Below are 14,713 nucleotides of genomic sequence, written 5' to 3' on the forward strand. Positions count from 1 at the left end.
CAGTGACAGATTAGGGATGTGAGCAATCCATATACTAAATAATCATGTACACTGTGTTATACCATATTGATCCAATATATGATTCAATTTGCAATATAAAATTGTTTTAAAAAAGATTTAACATGCATTCAAAGATAGATAACAAAGTACAAATTCTTACAACATGACTATTTAGTATTTTTTATGGAGACATCTCGCGACATATATGATCAGGGGGATAAAAGTCTACAAACTTTAAGATTTTCTCTTACATCTAAAACGTTTTACAAACAAAATTATAAACAGTACAATTTAACTACTACCCTACTAAAACCAGCCAAATTAAGTCTAACCAGAGCTAATCCCATATTTCATACACAAACACGAGCTCTCAAACCCCCCCCCCCCTTTTTGTTATTATAAACTACACAACTAAACAAACAAATCACTCCACATCACTTCCTATAACATTTTTTAAGTATTACAACACATTCTAATTGTCAATAACCCCGCGCTTGCGCGGGGCTCCGCTACTAGTAACTAAAAAATGAGGGACCTTGTGCAAGGCACATCTAGAGCCGGGCACTTGTTTTAAAAGCACTTTTCATTACTTACATACATGATAAAATATAGATATCTAGAAAAATAATATGAATGCCTAATCAAAAATTAGAGGGATTATTAATGTACACATGTATACCTTTATATAATATCCACATGTACAAATCAATGCGTACACTTTATATATGATATTTGTATATCCTAAAATCTACACTAAGTATTTTTATAGTGATTGAAAGTTTAATCTAGGGAAGATAAAGATGATGTGGACAACGATATCTTTAGAACACAACGATATAATCAGATTTCAGTAGGCAAAGATGAACTTTATTGATTAGTAAGATCGAATACAACAAGATGAATAAGATCTGACGTTACAAACGAGGTCGATAAGAGAAAAGACTTAAAGCGAAGTGAAATGAGGTCGATGTGTGTGTATTGCTCTCTCTAGGGTTTTCTCTGTCCCCTTCTTCGTATCGATCGATCTCTTCTTATAGCGGATCGATTCCAGATTTCTCTCAACCTCTCCGCGATCTCCGACTCTTCAAATCGATCTCCTTTTGCTCGCCAGAGTCGGGCCTCTTCATTGGTTGTGCGGCCCAGGGTACTCAGGCCCAGGGGCGGACCCAGGTTGAAGAAATGTGTGGCATGGGCCCTACACTGTTTTTTATTTTTCCTTGAGAAATTTAACCAAAATTTATTTACATACCCTTAGTTTATATATCTATTTCAATATGTGCCCCATACTAAATATCACTCTAGATCCACACCTGCTCAGGCCCAATTACGTAATTGACCGAAGTTGAGTCCAACAATATCCACAAATATCTACATGTACACATCAACATGTACACTTTGTTTTTCAAATTATACTATTATAATTATGTTTATGTGATATGAAGTATAAAGTGCGTGTGGTCTGGCGGTATTGAGCTTAGCTTCTGTTTGACAAGTCCGAGGTTTGAACAACGTTAGCGATCACTTAAGACCATCTGCTTAACCTCGTTTCTTAGTTTTATTAGAATTAAAAAAAAAGGAAAATAGCAAATAGGTTAAGCAATGTTTCTTAATCAAGCTACGGAAGATACGGCTCTTGTTCATGACTCTCTCTCTCTCTCTCTTGGATCAAAGACTTCTTCTCAAACAAACATTCCTCTTCTTCAAATCCAATCTCCGATGACGAGGAGTCACCGGCTGTTACCGCAGAGTTCTGCCGATTATTTCGCCGCCGGATCCGGATCTTTCGCCGCCGGAAACCTTCATCGATCCGCTGCTCGTCTGGCAACGAGGACGATGCTCCTTCGCCATCGGTGGTGATGGACTCCGACTTCGACGCCAAGACGTTCCGCAAGAACTTGACGAGGAGCATAACTACAATCGCAAGCTCATGAAGTGGTGATGCCAATGACGGCGAAGAAGGAGAAGGAATTGGGTCGGCCAAATGAGATAGCTTACCAGAAGGAAGCAGCGAATTGGGTGAATCTGATTGGGTTAGTGGATCTGCTTTCTGGTACTACTCCCCCCTCTTCCTCCAATTTTGTTTTAACAAATTGGTTTTATCATTTATTGTATTAAAAACGCATTGCTTGGTGTGGTTTTGATGTAAAAGGTTGTGACTTTGGTTTGTTAACTTTGGTTTGTTAGGATTCCGATAACGTTTGAAGGTGATTGTATTGAAAGATATGCGAAGCTTTGTAGCTTCTGGACAGACTCTTTCATGTTTTTTTTACTATGTTACCTCAGTTTTTCTTTGTAACTTACGGTGGTTTTGCTTACAACAGTGTTGGTACAGAATCTTAGCTTTGTGCAGCAGACTGCCTTGACGGATGATCAGTTGCAAGCAACTGAAGCTAGTGAGAAACTTCTTATTTTTTTAAAAAATCAGGTTATATGGGTTCCTGGCAGCTTTGAGATAGGTGTTGCTGCACAAAAGCTTGGGAAATCAGGAAAGTTTCATGCCGTTTTATGTTATCGGTGCTGTGGTATGGCTCCCTTGATTTATACAAGTTTTGATTATATGTGCTCAGAACGTACTTTGCTTTATGGCTGCTGAAACATGTTTAGTGTTTGGGTTTTGATCTAGACTTTGTTGTGTGTTAGATAAGAGGAGATACTACTCATTATGATGATGTTGCCAACTCTGCTGCATTTGTAGTACTTTCTGTTGGCATTAATTCAGTTTTGTTCTTGATCATCATTTGCGTCATCTGCATATTTTTTAAAGACGTGTATGTAACATTGGTTTGAAAACAGAGTCAGTGTTGTTGATGTCATCTTCTCTTGCATTTAGATTAGCTTTGCAGTAGTCAATGTTATCTTCTCTTGCATTTATAGCCTAACTTTCAAAATCGCTCACTCTCTAAACACTCAAGTTTTGGTAACAATGTTTAACATTTTTTTTTTAAAACTTCTAAATAAGATACTTGACACACATTTATTACTAAAAAATGATTAAGAGTTTCATCAGAGGTTAATTTTTATAATTTTTTAAAATGAGTAGCATTCTTGTAATAAACTCGTCATCTTCATATTAGGGCTTTCAACGAATTCTGCAACTACATATCGGAGCCGCCATTGATTTTTTTCATGCCATTTTCGTTTTTTTTTTGTGTTTTGACTCTAGAACTTGCAAATATTGTGTAAAATATCAGATTAAAGTCAAAAACTAAGCAAAAATAAGTTTTTCCATAATTTTCGAGTTTTAACTACTTATAATCTAAAGGACATGGCTCTTCTCGGCCAAGCATTTATCCGTCGCTTTTCTGGTCACTAAAGCCCGTTTTACGGTCAACTCTGTCTCTCTCCCATCGTAAGCCGGTTCCGGGGCTTTGGGGTTTCGCCAAATTAAAAAATTTCTTAAGTAAAAAGGAAAAGAAGTAGTGGATCAAGTTAAAAACATATGTGGTTCGTTGTTTTCTTCGGTTTGAAAAATTAAATATTCTTAAAATAAAATAGAACATAAGGAAACAAAATAGGTAAATGAAGAAGATATGATTTAGTTAAATTTAATTAGGGGTAAAGCTATAAAACAACAACCAAAAGCTACCCTAGTAGTTAGACTTAGAAGTGTCCTATGGTGAATAAAAACTTACAAAGTGGCTATTTATGTAAAAATCTCTTTTCTTATTCAAAATGTTATTAATCTTTTTGCAATTATTATTTCTCTGTCACGAGAATGGTTCACTTCATAGTTCAGACATCCATTTCTGGTTCACTTCTCACAATGATCTTCCATTTTTAATACTCGGTAAAGGGATCTAACTAATGAGATAATAAACGAACAGTATTGTTCATTTTAGTATTAGACATTAAAAACAATAGTATACACCAAAAACTAGGCAGTAATCCGCGTTATGCCCGGATTGAAATAGTTTATTAGATTATTTATTGTATGTCGTACTAAGAGATTTATTTTATAGTTTTTAAAGGGAATGAGCATTCATATATCCGTTCGGACTTCGGATTTTTAGGATTAGAAATTTAAATCATATTCGGATACTTACAAATTTTAATTTAGATTTGGTTCAAATCATTACGGGTTGGGTTCAAATTTGAGTTCGGATACCTATTTTAATTATGTATTTTTTTAACAAAAGTCCAAATATACTTAATATTAAAATAAAATAATAAAAACATAAAATTTTGAATAATGTAAGACTAAATATTTAAATTCACATAAAATTAGTTCAATTTAAATATTTGGATGGTGAACAAATAAATATTTTCAGTATTTTGAACATTTTCTGTTAGTTTTAAATATTTACTTGTAACTATGTTGATAATTTTTAGATATTTTCATATTTTTAAATATTTAATAGATATAAATTTAAAATTATTAACATATTTAAATATATATATATAATTTTGATTTAGATATTTTTGGTATCCGAAATATTTTAATTTGGATCAGATTCAGGTCATTTTATCTTGATATTAAACGTTTAGATCCATCTGAGTAATTAATCAGTTTTAGTTTGTGTTTAATATTGCTTTCAAATCTAATTCAGTTCGGTTCTTTGGATCCAAATGTTTTACATATACTTAATTTCTTCTACTAATATAAAGCAAAATAAAATAAATGTAAAAGTAATATTCTCGATTTATTTAAAATACATAATTATTGGACTATACTTTAAAAATACCAATAAAAATGGTTGAGAATCGTGTCAATATTTTTTGGGTATGTTGCAAAATTGACGTAGTCTAAAACCAATAACATGTATCTTCTCATAATGTAATCTTTTCACCCAGCACCTGAATTCTGTTTTTCAATCGATTTCACAAATTTTCTTTTCTTTTATAATGCTTATGATTTCTGATTTTTTCTTGCAATCTGATTATGTTTCTACTTTTTGGTCTAATATGAAACTCCGTAAAGAAACCAATATTTGGCTTAACTAAAGATCTGATTTTATGTGTGGTATTTTTTACCTCAATTTCCTAAATTCAGAACCAATCACAATTATTTATTATCTTCATGTACAGAAGCCCCAACCATGGGTAAGTTCGACAAGATACAAAACTTTCAGTTTTCATTTCATCATTTTAGTTGATGTAAATCTTAATCATTTTTAATTTCTTTCTTTCAAAATGATATTATTCAGTAGTTTTACGGAGAGAACTTCAGTTCACTAATACAAATGTTAAAAATGCAAGATCTAAAAAATTGAGTTGATTAAAAAAAATTAGTGTGAACACATTGAATTATATGTGGTAGAATATAAGAAATTAGTATATGAACGCATTAATTGTTAAATATTTGTGAGACCGACACGTTAGCATACTCAAATTGAAATCAATGTGAGGCTGATACGTGTCTAATGTAGTGTGAAAACATTAAATGACGAAGCTTCTGTTTTAATATATAGGGGATAAAATTTGCAAAGAGCACTAACAACTATTCATAAAGTGTCACTTTAATATTTACTGACACAAATTAAAATGTATTTATAACATTAATATTTATATTTGTATGATTAATAATTTTTGAGATAAATAAATTATTTACAAGATTAAAATATTTTATAATGAATATAAATCAAAATAAATATAAATTTTAATAGATTTCTAAACTAACATTTTCGTATAACATGAAAACGTTAAAATGTCACTATTTGTAAAACATAGAAAAGCATATTAAAATTTTCTAAAATCTGAAATTTAGTAAATTTTCCATTTCATTCATTTTCATAAAACCAATAATGGAATATTGATTAATAAATAATTGATCGAAAATATCTTCAAAATGGTTTTCGATTAGTATATTTGCAATTTGATCGATTTGCTTGATATTCATAAATACTATTAAAACATGAACACGACTTATTGATACAAGTGTGGTCTAACTATTTTAATACAATTATTAAAAAATTTATTAATCATTTAAGATAAATATTATACAAAGAAAAACATATATATGACTAAAAACACAAATATAAAAATTAAATTTCAACAAAAATGTAAAACAAAAAATATACCCCTCAAAATCCAGTTGATTAGCTTAAAAAGGAATTGTGAATGTCCGACTGATATCATAGAATAATATTCCTGTCCAACAATCGATTATGATCAATTGTATGAAAGACAATTTGTGTGTGTTTAAACTTTTTCTTATATCGAAATAGAATTCACTCAATCAAATAATTGAGAAGCTGATAGTGGAATTCAACTATGCAAATACCAAGTCCAATCACAAGGCATCACTTTGTTCATCTCAATAAAAGTATAGTTAATAATAATAATAACGGAGGTAAAATAATAATTTTTCTAGAAGTTAGGACTTGAAAAGAAAAGTTATACGCAAAAGAAGAGCTTTCTGGCATCCAGAGAGAGAGAGAAGAAGAAGACGAAGCAAGTTCCAACTTTTGTTCGTAAGTTAACTTCCTTTCTCTTTACTCATCTCTCATCCTGATTCGCCCCTCTCTGCTTGATTCCTCCCCTAAAGTCTCGACCTTTAGTCTCCAACTAGATCCACTCCTTGACAAAGGTTTGCGTGATCTGTTTCATCTCTTCGATTTAGGGGAAAACAGAGAATGGATGGGAACTTTCCTCAAGGAGGCGTCGTTCGTGGCGGACCTTCTTCCTACGGAGGATTCGATCTGCAAACCTCCATGAACCAGCATCGACACAGTCTCCACGAAGGTCTTCCCTTTGCTATGGTCACAGCTCAAACCTGCGGTCATCACCACAACGTGGCCATGACTGAGCAACATAAAGGGGATAAGAACTCAGTGAGTGACGATGATGAGCCGAGCTTCAACGAGGAAGGCGGTGAAAAGTCAACTAAAGGGTCTCCATGGCAGAGAGTGAAGTGGACTGATAAGATGGTGAAGCTGTTGATAACCGCTGTGTCTTATATAGGCGATGATTCGAGTATGGACGGTGGTAGCAGAAGAAAGTTTGCAGCTTTGCAGAAAAAGGGAAAGTGGAAGTCTGTTTCCAAGGTCATGTCCGAGAGAGGCTATCATGTTTCGCCTCAGCAGTGTGAGGATAAGTTCAATGATTTGAATAAACGTTACAAGAAGCTTAACGATATGCTTGGGAGAGGGACTTCTTGTCAGGTAGTGGAGAATCCTGCGCTTTTGGATTCGATTGGGTACTTGAATGATAAGGAGAAGGATGATGTTAGAAAGATCATGAGTTCTAAGCATTTGTTCTATGAGGAGATGTGTTCGTACCACAATGGGAACAGGTTGCATTTGCCTCATGACTTGGCTTTGCAGCGTTCGCTTAAGCTTGCGCTTAGGAACAGAGATGATCATGAGAGTCATCATCAAGTTGAGGATGTTGAGGATGATGATGGGGAAGGTGAGGAGCATGATGAGTATGATGATTTTACACATGGGGGTTGTGGTGGTGGTGCTTTGAAGAAGGCTAGACAGAGTCATAGCCATGAAGATGTTGACCATCCGGGTCACCAAGTGAGTTCTCTGGAGTGTAATAAGCTCTCTTTGTCGCAAATGCCGTTTCCTCAAGGTGGGGAAGAGAGTGAGAGATCAGCTTTGATGCAGAAGCAGTGGATTGAGTCTAGGACTCTTCAGTTGGAAGAGCAGAAGCTTCAGATCCAAGTTGAATTGCTGGAACTGGAGAAACAGAGATTCAGGTGGGAGAGGTTTAGTAAGAAAAGGGATCAAGAGCTGGAGAGAATGAAGATGGAGAATGAGAGGATGAAGCTTGAGAATGATAGGATGGGACTGGAGTTGAAACAAAGGGAACTGGGTGTTGAGTTGTAGCTGGATTGTGTTCACTTGTCTTGATTGGTATATAAATGAAGAGTCATTTATGATGCTGTAAGCTTTGATTTGAAATGATCTCGAGACTTTGATGTGAGAGATCATTGTGGTTGCATCTGTGATGGAGGTTTGAGGAAAGGAGTGTAACAATTGTCTGTCCAAGGCTTTGCCTTAACCCCTCAATATTCGGAATGTAACAATTTTCTGTCCCATATTCTATTTCAAAACCATGGATTTTTTTTTTTCTTTTTTTTTTTCCAGTTTTGAAACAAACTCAACTTTTGGGTCTGCAACTTCTTTGTAAATGTCTTTGGCTCGCTGCTTCATACACCTGTCAAATAAGATAGTGATGCAAGAAGTCTATCCAAGCGTAGTTATGATTTGAGAGAATGCAATTCACTCAGGGAGGCACAGTGTGTAGACAACATGAGATTGTCGCAGCAGTCTTTTTTGACATACGTTAGGTATTACCACTAACTTCTACATCCTCAAAACATCACAACCTTCTACTATCGACAGCGAAAACCAACACTATAAACCCCCATGTGTGAGGAAGAAAGTGAAAACTTTAACCTTATGCATCAAAACCCCAGACTTCTGTTATCAACATCAGAAGTTTCGATCTTGGCATTGCTAGATTGGCTTGTGCTACTTTAGTAAGTGAACATTTTCATCAAAGATTGCATCTCCTTCAGCTTCTTGATCAAAGCAAATAGTAAGCAACACTTTCACTCTAAGACAAATTCCATAATAATACTGAGAAGTAAATGTAAAAAAAAAAAAACAGTCTTCACAGACCGAATTTGCATGGTAATATCAAAGAAAGAGCAGTAAATTTTGAAGATTGACGAAGACGGAGTTCAAATGTCCACTAATCTTATTAAATTACCAAATGGTTTTCTACTCACATCATTAAATATAATTAGAGCATATGTAGTTTCAATGTTTACCATTTCTTCACGTTTGAAGATTCCTTATAAACAATCAATCGTAATCTTTGAATACTACAAAATATAGGAGTCAAGTTGTTAAATCAAAGCAGCCGTAGACGTTGGGATATAATATGTGGTAATATGTGGAGTATTTTGACGTCCTCCTTGAGTTATATTGACATGGTCTTGATTGTGTAGCTGCATTTATAGAGAACAACCCAAGACTTGAGGTTTATTTCCTAATCCTATATAAGAAAAAAAAAAGATTTAGAGAAAACCTTAAAAAAGAGAAAAAAAGTTAAGAGAGGTTGAAGATGAATAAGGTGCATGGTCTGTTTTTGGTGGCTATTTTCATTCTTGCTTCTACAAAGCTGGTTATGGGTCAATCTTCGCAAAATTGCCAAACGAAATGCGGCAACGTCTCAATCGAGTACCCTTTTGGCACTTCTCCAGGTTGTTACTACGCTGGAGATCCTAGTTTCAATATCACATGTAACCCTTCAAATAAGCTGATCTTTGGCGGCAACGAAGTGATCAACATCTCACACAGCGGCGAGCTACGCGTCTTGAATACAAGATCCTATGTTTGCTACGACAGGCAAGGAAACGAGACTGGCCGCATTAACCGGTGGTCTAGTCTTGGTAACTTAACATTCTCAGACAAGAACAGGTTTGTTGCGGTAGGCTGTAACACTTACGCATTTCTGAACACTGACGGTGTTGGAAATTACTCAACTGGATGCATGTCAACATGTACTTCTCCAAGGGAGACAAATGGATCATGCACTGGTGGAGGTTGCTGCCAGACCTCTCTCCCTAGAGGGAGCCACTACTTCATGGTCTCTCCGTATAGCTTTTCCAACCATACTTCTGTTTATAGCTTCAACCCTTGCAGCTACGCCTTTCTAGTCGAAAATGGTAAGTATAACTTCAGATCTTCAGAAGATCTTATGAATCTGAGGAATATCGAGAGGTTTCCTGTGGTGCTTGATTGGTCTATTGGTCAAGATTCATGCGAGTACGTTGGAAGGGGGAACATATGTCGTGGGAACAGCATGTGTTCCAATTCTGTCCGCGGAACCGGATATATCTGCAGATGTAAGGAAGGGTTTGATGGGAATCCATATCTTTCAAACGAAAATGGTTGTCAAGGTACTACTACTTTTTTTTAGGAGTTATTCTCTTGGTTTGAAAATAATTTTTTTGAAATTTACTATGATTATCTAATAAAAATACACTGAATTTTTTTTAAAACAATTTTTTTTCTAAAACATACTCCCTCCGTTTTCATTAAGATAGACTTTTTAGAAAAAATATTTGTTTCAAAAGATGTATTTTTTTGTGTTTTCTATGAAAAAAATGTAAATTTCAAAAAAAATAATTGATTTTATTGAATTAATATTGGTTAAAATTAGTTACTGAAAATTGAAAATTATAGAAAACAATAAATTTATTATGATAGTTTAATGTGTTTTTAATATGAGTGAAAATAATAAAAAAATTATCTTTGTGAAACGAATGAAATACCATTTTAAAAATAATCTCTTGTTGCCTTGGGACAGACATAGACGAGTGCACTACTAGTAGACATAACTGTTCAGCTTCCAGCATCTGTGAAAACACCATGGGACACTTCCTTTGTAATTGCCCATCTGGTTACAACTTAAATGCCACCAATAATAGCTGCATGCGTAAAGGCAGGCCTGAATACTATGGATGGACTCAAATTTTTCTTGGTAAGCTCCCCTCACTTGTCTGGATTCTAACTTTTCTGAAAAAGCTCTCTCTAATCATTGTGTGTGATGTGATCAGGAACAACCATCGGCTTCTTGGCCATCCTACTTGTCATTAGCTGTGTACAACGGAAAATGAAGCACAGGAAAAGCACCGAGCTCCGAAAACACTTCTTCGAGCTAAACGGTGGCGGCATGTTGAGACAGCGACTCTCGGGAGCAGGGACATCAAATGTTGATGTCAAAATCTTTACTGAGGAAGGCATGAAGGAAGCAACTAATGGTTATGACGAAAGTAGAATCCTGGGCCAGGGAGGCCAGGGAACAGTCTACAAAGGGATATTACCGGATAAGTCCGTAGTTGCTATAAAGAAAGCTAGGCTTGGAGATTGTAGCCAAGTAGAGCAGTTCATTAACGAAGTTCTTGTGCTTTCACAGATCAACCATAGAAACGTGGTCAGGCTCTTGGGCTGCTGTCTAGAGACTGAAGTTCCCTTGCTGGTCTACGAGTTCATTAACAGTGGCACCCTTTACGACTGCTTGCACGGTTCCATGTCTGATTCTTCTCTGACATGGGAACACCGCTTGAGGATTGCCGTAGAAATTGCTGAAACTCTAGCATATCTTCACTCATCTGCTTCTATCCCAATCATCCACCGAGATGTCAAGACTGCTAATATACTCTTGGATGAAAACTTAACTGCAAAGGTAGCTGACTTTGGTGCTTCAAGGCTGATACCGATGGATAAAGAGCAGCTCACAACTATGGTTCAAGGAACTCTAGGTTACTTAGACCCAGAATACTACAACACAGGGTTGCTAAACGAGAAGAGTGATGTCTATAGCTTTGGGGTAGTCCTGATGGAACTTCTCTCAGGACAAAAGGCACTGTGCTTCGAAAAACCACAACAGTCAAAACATCTTGTGAATTACTTTGCTTCTGCCATGAAAGAAAATAGGTTGCACGGAGTCATTGACGGACAAGTGATGAACGAGTCTAACCAGAGGGAGATACATGAAGCTTCAAGAATTGCTGCTGAGTGTACGAGACTGATGGGAGAGGAGAGGCCAAGGATGAAAGAAGTAGCTGTACAGCTTGAGGCCTTGAGAGTCACAAAAACAAAACAGCAGTGGTCGGATCAGTATAATGAGCCAGAGGTGAATGAGCACTTGGTCGGTGTTGAAATCTTATCAGCACAAGGGGATGCGAGTACCACTGGCTATGACAGCATCAAGAATGTAACAAGATTACACATTGAAGCTGGCCGTTGATTAGACTGTAGGCGACATTCCATTGGATCATGATCATGTTTCTTTTCTCTTACTTTTCATCCTAGCCCTCTCTTGTCCTCAACACAACTTATTTAAGGTTTTAGCAACACACTAACCTCTTCACACACACACGATGTGTTTTGACACCTAAATGAGAGTTTTCTTTTACACCTCCACAGGGTCTAAACTACTGTGGGATTTGATTTGGACTTGAAGCATTCAGAGATCGATTGAACAATGGAACTGTTGATCTCGGTTTGACCATTCAGGTAATGTAAACAGTCTCAAAAACCAGAAGAGCTGCCAGAAGAAGTTGTCTGAGGCTGAGCAAGATTGGCCTTTGTTGTAGCTTGCATTCTGTTCAATGATATTGTCTTCTTGTATGTTATTTTGGCTCTCTACTACATTTTCTGTAAAGGTTCAATTATAACTCATTCCAAAGATCCAAGTCAATAGATTCGCTGTTTATATAGATGTAAGCATGTTATGCAAGGTACTGAGTGGGGCAACAACTTATTTGACTTTGAAAGAAATAATATAGTCGATGTGTTTGGCATTGTAATATATTTCAAACTTGTATGGTAATAATGTTTGGAGTAAGTAACTAAACATGTTCAATTTTTTTCAGCTTGATGTTTTTCCTCGAGCTTAACAGCTGAAGATTCATAGTCATATGGTGCTGTTTATTTGGATACAGTGGGTTCAGCTTGCTGTTTTATTGTTGATTTGGAAACTAACTCCAATAAAATCCTTAACAAAAATCTATTGAAATAAGGATTTGAAGAGATTGTGGGATTTGGTTAAAATCCCTAGTTATTCAACTAAAGATTTTCAGAAAAAGTTCCAAATCATGTGTTATTCAATAAGGAGTTTGTGCAAAGTTATCAAATCTCACTTAAAATCATCTGTTATTCAATTAACCATTTATAAAAACTGTATGAAATCCAGTGTTATTCAAAGCTAAACATTATTTACAAAAAAAAAATTGTGAAAAAGGAATTGAAGAGACTTTACATCATTTTCTAGTTAAAAACAAGTTGTTCGAATACACGAAAGTGTGTAAGGGCGAACTCTCTCAGGCACTAACTTCGAGGTCTCTCCAAGATCTAGTTTATCCGGCGCCGGCGAAGCAGTTTCTCGTCGGCGCGGGGTACTATTTCCGGCGTGCTGCTAGCTCTCATCTTCATGGCTCTGTCTCGCATCCTGTTTTGTTTGTCACTACATCGCTTCTGTTGGTCAATCGAAGGAGAAAGATACCTACGGATTCAACGACGAAGCCGAGGACTCTTCGTCTCAGATCTTCCGGCGGTCTCTCTTCCTCATATGGCCTCTCCCCCAGCGACGAGTCGAGAGGGTTCTCTCACCACCGCTGTGTTCCGGTTCTCAGGGACAGTTCCCAATGAACCTCCCTCTGGCTGCCGTGGGACAGGTTATGTTATCAACTTTGTCCCGTGCTTTCATATATCTTTGGAGCAGAGATTTCATCTGAAGAGCTCTTCCTTTCTTTCTTCGGGAAGGCTTGAGCCTATTATCACACCACGGTTTGCTCCTCTCCAGTGTTCAGGCACCAGATCTCAAAGCTCCACGAGATTAGATCCAAATTTTGTCGGTGGTTCTCCACTCTACTCATCTCCTAAAGTGGTTCTCTCCTCCTATGCGGGGATCCTCCTAAACGGCTATACTGTTCCTCTTCGACAAAACTTCTCCGGTGACCTCTTCTACGGCACCGTCGAATGGCCAAGATCCGACGCGTCTCGCTCCGAGCAGGTTGTGGGTAGTGGACTGGATTTCAATTACGTTTGGGCTTGGCCCATCGAAGGTACCAAACCTGCCAGCCCAAAGTTCAGCTTGATAAAACCCAAATTCAAGAAAGAAGATGCAATTCATATTACAATGGGCTTGGGTGTTTGGGTTAAATCTATAGAGATTTTCGGTGGGTTCACTGGAATCTCCTTTCAATGCATATTGCCATATCTCTCCTTTGGGATGAATTCACCGGTGGGTGCGCCAGTTTGGGACTCGATTTCACCATCCTTCTCTCGTGAGAAGTGTCCTTTAACACCATTCCTTCTTTCCATGAAAGGAGATGTTTTCTCGGTTTCATTATCAAGGTATAGTTTCAGCTTCTTCACCGTTTTGTCATCTTGTGTAGCGGTCTGTACGGGGCCAGAAGATGCAATCGAGTCTACTGCGGTTTTTCTCGTAGGTGAGAACTGGCTCTCAACGTCACTTGTGACTATCTTTCAGCTATCCGACTTCGTCGTGAAAGCCTTATCGACACAGTTAAGCTTGGTCTTGATTTCGCTGTCATCATCTTCTCTTGAAGAATTATCCTACTTAGCTTTCTTTATTTGTGTTGTTTATGCTTTTAATGGAAGAGGATGTCACATTCCCTCATGTTATTGTAACCAAACAAGTTAAGTCTGAATGAAATTAAGTTGTGTTCAAAAAAAAAAAAACATCTTCATTAGAATAACATCTCTATAGGTGGTATTTGAAGAGAATTAAAAAAAATATTCTTGAGAAATATTGTCGTTCATCTCTCTGTTCTATTTATTTCTTCCTGAAATCTTTCACCACCATTTTACAGTAGATAAATTGATGGTTTGAGCTGACACCTTGGATCACATCGAGCTGTTTTTTTCTCTACTCGGAATCTCATAAATGATGAACCAGTACTTTTAAAATTCTTTTTTAGCCATCTCTCTCACCTCTCTTGTTCTTCCTCCTAATATGTAAATGGGTGGCCTTCACAAGTTGAATTAGTGATATATTTATGAGATTTATTAATCCCAGATTTCATTTTCATCTGGAGGTTAATGAAAGGTGGGAACTAAACTGTTTTGTTAAACCGAATCAAGTCGGAGATTTAATACATAGAGCAGTATACGATGCAAAACATGGCTTCTTGAGCAGTATATGATGCAAAACAAGGACCACGGTCGGTTGGGGGTTTGGATAGAAGCATGAGTTCAGCTTGCTTGAAGGTGAGCTAAAAATTCAA

General features: G+C 36.5%; 3 protein-coding genes across 9 annotated transcripts; all 3 read left to right on the forward strand.

Annotated features, from left to right (window-relative positions):
* The first annotated feature begins 1,582 nt into the window (after window positions 1–1,582).
* Window positions 1,583–2,899, forward strand: LOC106292939. Of its 5 annotated transcripts, XR_001260293.1 has the most exons (4): window positions 1,587–2,050; window positions 2,185–2,204; window positions 2,322–2,522; window positions 2,641–2,899. XR_001260293.1 is itself a non-coding variant. In XM_013728606.1 (3 exons), exons 1-3 carry the CDS (start codon window positions 1,939–1,941, stop codon window positions 2,664–2,666), a joined length of 339 nt encoding a protein of 112 aa, XP_013584060.1. In that variant the 5' UTR covers window positions 1,587–1,938; the 3' UTR covers window positions 2,667–2,899. The 5 variants fall into 5 exon arrangements, 1 of the variants encoding a protein (XP_013584060.1); XR_001260292.1 differs by having other exon boundaries at window positions 1,586–2,050; window positions 2,322–2,899; XM_013728606.1 differs by lacking the exon at window positions 2,185–2,204.
* Window positions 2,900–6,302: 3,403 nt separating this feature from the next.
* Window positions 6,303–8,096, forward strand: LOC106343239. 2 transcript variants are annotated; one of them, XM_013782394.1, is made up of 2 exons: window positions 6,303–6,410; window positions 6,560–8,096. In XM_013782394.1, exon 2 carries the CDS (start codon window positions 6,573–6,575, stop codon window positions 7,770–7,772), a length of 1,200 nt encoding a protein of 399 aa, XP_013637848.1. In that variant the 5' UTR covers window positions 6,303–6,410; window positions 6,560–6,572; the 3' UTR covers window positions 7,773–8,096. The 2 variants fall into 2 exon arrangements, with proteins under 2 accessions (XP_013637848.1, XP_013637849.1); XM_013782395.1 differs by having other exon boundaries at window positions 6,314–6,410; window positions 6,570–8,096.
* Window positions 8,097–8,967: 871 nt separating this feature from the next.
* LOC106344118 (wall-associated receptor kinase 2-like) lies at window positions 8,968–12,181 on the forward strand. 2 transcript variants are annotated; one of them, XR_001270118.1, is made up of 4 exons: window positions 8,968–9,856; window positions 10,267–10,440; window positions 10,517–11,806; window positions 11,889–12,181. XR_001270118.1 is itself a non-coding variant. In XM_013783503.1 (3 exons), exons 1-3 carry the CDS (start codon window positions 9,019–9,021, stop codon window positions 11,707–11,709), a joined length of 2,205 nt encoding a protein of 734 aa, XP_013638957.1. In that variant the 5' UTR covers window positions 8,968–9,018; the 3' UTR covers window positions 11,710–12,181. The 2 variants fall into 2 exon arrangements, 1 of the variants encoding a protein (XP_013638957.1); XM_013783503.1 differs by having other exon boundaries at window positions 10,517–12,181.
* The last annotated feature ends 2,532 nt before the right edge of the window (window positions 12,182–14,713 follow it).

Source organism: Brassica oleracea, chromosome C5, assembly GCF_000695525.1.
Source record: "Brassica oleracea var. oleracea cultivar TO1000 chromosome C5, BOL, whole genome shotgun sequence".
NCBI classification, from domain to species: Eukaryota; Viridiplantae; Streptophyta; class Magnoliopsida; order Brassicales; family Brassicaceae; genus Brassica; species Brassica oleracea.